We start from the raw sequence: 2,911 nt of genomic DNA, 5'->3' as shown, positions 1-2,911 counted from the left end.
ACAAACTCAGGTGTCTGAAAAAGGAGGATTGCCTTTATCCTAAATAAAATTGCCAAACTTAATGCAATCATGCTAGAGAAACTTCTCTCTGAGGTCACATGAGGCTAGCTGCTTTGTTTTTGTAAAACACAGGTAAAATGTGTTAAGTATTACAGCAATCCTTTTAGACAATGGACAGACATCTTCCAAGTGTAACTGTGCCAGCTGAATAGGCCAACACCCTCCTACTTATGCTAGTGGAGGGCATCATTTATACATTGTATAAATGTAAAAATCCCTGCTCAGCCCCACTGCTTTCAACATGCCCCAGTGACCCCACTGTGCAGGCACCGTACAGGGCTGGGTGCATTCAAGGGTAGGGAAACGTCCCCCTGGCACAGTCCCTGCGACAGCCTTCGGTGCTCCATCCCCCACAGCCCTCCTGCTTTGGCAGCTTCCACAGTTTCTGCACCTTGCCCAGCCCTGGCCATGTCCCACGCAGGGGTCAGCACACAGCCGTGCCCAGGGCCTGCTGGGGTCTGGGCCAGGAGAGAGGCTGGCTAGGCCTGGCTCTTCCCCTCCATACAGGCACTGAGCCCAGCAGGAACGAGCTGGCCGCACAGCAAAACTCGCCCATAAACCTGGGCTGTGCAGCCAGGGCTGCAAATGGCCTCCACTCTCCCGCACTCAGCATGTCTTGCTTCCCCTCCACGAGACCTGGCTCTGCCCCACAAACCCACCGCTGTGTGTCCTCACCCCAGGGAGTGCATCAGTGCTGGCCTGCCTGGCCATTCCTGGAGCCTCCCCTGTGCTCCCCACAGGGCCCCGAGCTGGCGGTGCTGCTCTGCAGAGCGAGTGGGTTGTGGTGCCCCAGGGCCACGGGGTGACTCTGCACTGGCCGTGGTGGTTGGGGTGAGAAGCAGACCCAGCTGGACGGGCATCATTGCACCTGACAACCCCCTACCAAGGGGTCTGTGGCTGTGGATGATGCTCTGAGCAATCACAGGACATTTCAAATGGCTCAGGCTGTGTTCAGGTGTGTCCCAAGATCCAGCCCAGGGTTGGTCATTGAAGGTGACATGAACCACTCTCCAGGCTCCCTTCCCTCTGCCTGCAGGGTCCCCACTGTGGACATCTGTCACCAGCCCTGTCACAGGGCAGACAGTCCCAGGCACACACCACTTGACCACTCAGCACCTCCAGGAGCACTGGGCACCCACAAGTGAGAGCTGAATGCAGCCTTCATTCCCTAACACTGCACCCCATGAGCTCATCGCCTTGGGCCCATGGAGAGCTGTAGAAATGCAACACGCCATTTCATGGTTAAAGTCCTTGAGCGCAATCTTGGCTCCAGCTTTGGAAGAAAAAAACAACTTCCAAGCACAGCACTGTGGAAATCCCCTTTTATTCAAGACCGCCCAGCTCCGACACAGTGAGAGACACATTTACAGAAGGCCTCTCAGGCAGACAGATGGGGTTTTCGCCTCTGCAGAAGTGGGATGAATTCAAACACTAATGTACAAACGTGATTATCACAGGGAGAATGCCGAAAGTACAAAAGTTGTCTGAGAAAACTAGAAATCACCTGTGAAGAGGGATGGGCAGCTTATTGCTGCTGAACTAATACCAGCTGAATCAGTTTCTTCAGTGCCTCCTTGAGCTCCTTGTTCCTCATGCTGTAGATGAGGGGGTTCACTGCTGGAGGCACCACCGAGTACAGAACAGCCACCACCAGATCCAGAGCTGGGGAGGAGAAGGAGGGGGCCTTCAGGTAGGCAAAAAATGAGGTGCTGAGAAACAGGGAGACGACGGCCAGGTGTGGGAGGCACATGGAAAAGGCTTTGTGCTGGCCCTGCTCAGAGGGGATCCTCAGCACAACTGTGAAGATCTGCACGTAGGACATCACAATGAAAATGAAACACCCAAAGGCTAAACAGGCACTAACCACAGTAATCCCAAGTTCCCTGAGGTAGGAGTCTGAGCAGGAGAGCTTGAGAAGCTGAGGAATCTCACAGAAGAATTGCTCTACAGCATTGCCTTTGCAGCGTGATATTAAAAATGTGTTAGCAGTGTGCAGGAGAGCATTGATAAACCCACTGGCCCAGGCAGCTGCTGCCATTTTGACACAAGCTCTACTGCCCATGATGGTCCCATAGTGCAGCGGTCTGCAGATAGCAACAAAGCGGTCGTAAGCCATGACAGTGAGAAGAGAATACTCTCCTCCTAACGAGAAGACAACCAGGAAGACCTGGGCAGCACATCCCAAGTAGGAAATGGCCCTGGTGTCCCACAGGGAATTGGCCATGGATTTGGGGACAGTGGTGGAGATGGTGCCAAGGTCGAGGAGGGAGAGGTTGAGGAGGAAGAAGTACATGGGGGTGTGGAGGCGGTGGTCGCAGGCTACGGCTGTGATGATGAGGCCGTTGCCCAGGAGGGCAGCCAGGTAGATGCCCAGGAAGAGTGAGAAGTGCAAGAGCTGCAGCTCCCGTGTGTCTGCAAATGCCAGGAGGAGGAACTCATTGAAGGAGGTGTTGTTGGACATTTGCTCCCATTTGGCTCTGGGGGAAAAGACAGAGACAAGTTACAGCAGTCTTCTCTGAGCCAAATCCATTCCATTTGTAATAAAAATCCCCACATTTTCTCTGTACCTTACATTCATTCAGCGTTCTGTCTGGAGCTGTGGTTCATGCTGACTGAACGTGACATGCAATGCAGGGCCCTCTGCCCATGGTCTCCAGAGGAGTCAGTTTTGCTCTGCTAGAGGATGGAAATGGAGGTGTCAGTCAGCCCCACATATTTGGTGGGATACCAGAAAATGATTGCCATGACATACAGAAAGGGGACTTGGTCCCGGGACACAGTGGGAATATTCTCTCTTTACCAGAATGAGAGATGAATACAGTTCTCATGCCAGCTCTCTCTGAAAGAGAAG

At 53.3% G+C, this 2,911-nt stretch overlaps 1 protein-coding gene across 1 annotated transcript; it reads right to left on the bottom strand.

Moving 5' to 3' along the window:
* Positions 1–1,585: 1,585 nt before the first annotated feature.
* Positions 1,586–2,638, bottom strand: LOC135326326 (olfactory receptor 14A16-like). The gene is made up of 2 exons (XM_064504207.1): positions 2,628–2,638; positions 1,586–2,537 (listed from the first exon to the last, which is right to left on the bottom strand). Exons 1-2 carry the CDS (start codon positions 2,636–2,638, stop codon positions 1,586–1,588), a joined length of 963 nt encoding a protein of 320 aa, XP_064360277.1.
* Between the last annotated feature and the right edge of the window lie 273 nt (positions 2,639–2,911).

This window comes from Dromaius novaehollandiae, unplaced genomic scaffold, assembly GCF_036370855.1.
Source record: "Dromaius novaehollandiae isolate bDroNov1 unplaced genomic scaffold, bDroNov1.hap1 HAP1_SCAFFOLD_27, whole genome shotgun sequence".
Taxonomy (NCBI): domain Eukaryota; kingdom Metazoa; phylum Chordata; class Aves; order Casuariiformes; family Dromaiidae; genus Dromaius; species Dromaius novaehollandiae.
This window is presented reverse-complemented; position numbering and strand designations above follow the sequence as displayed.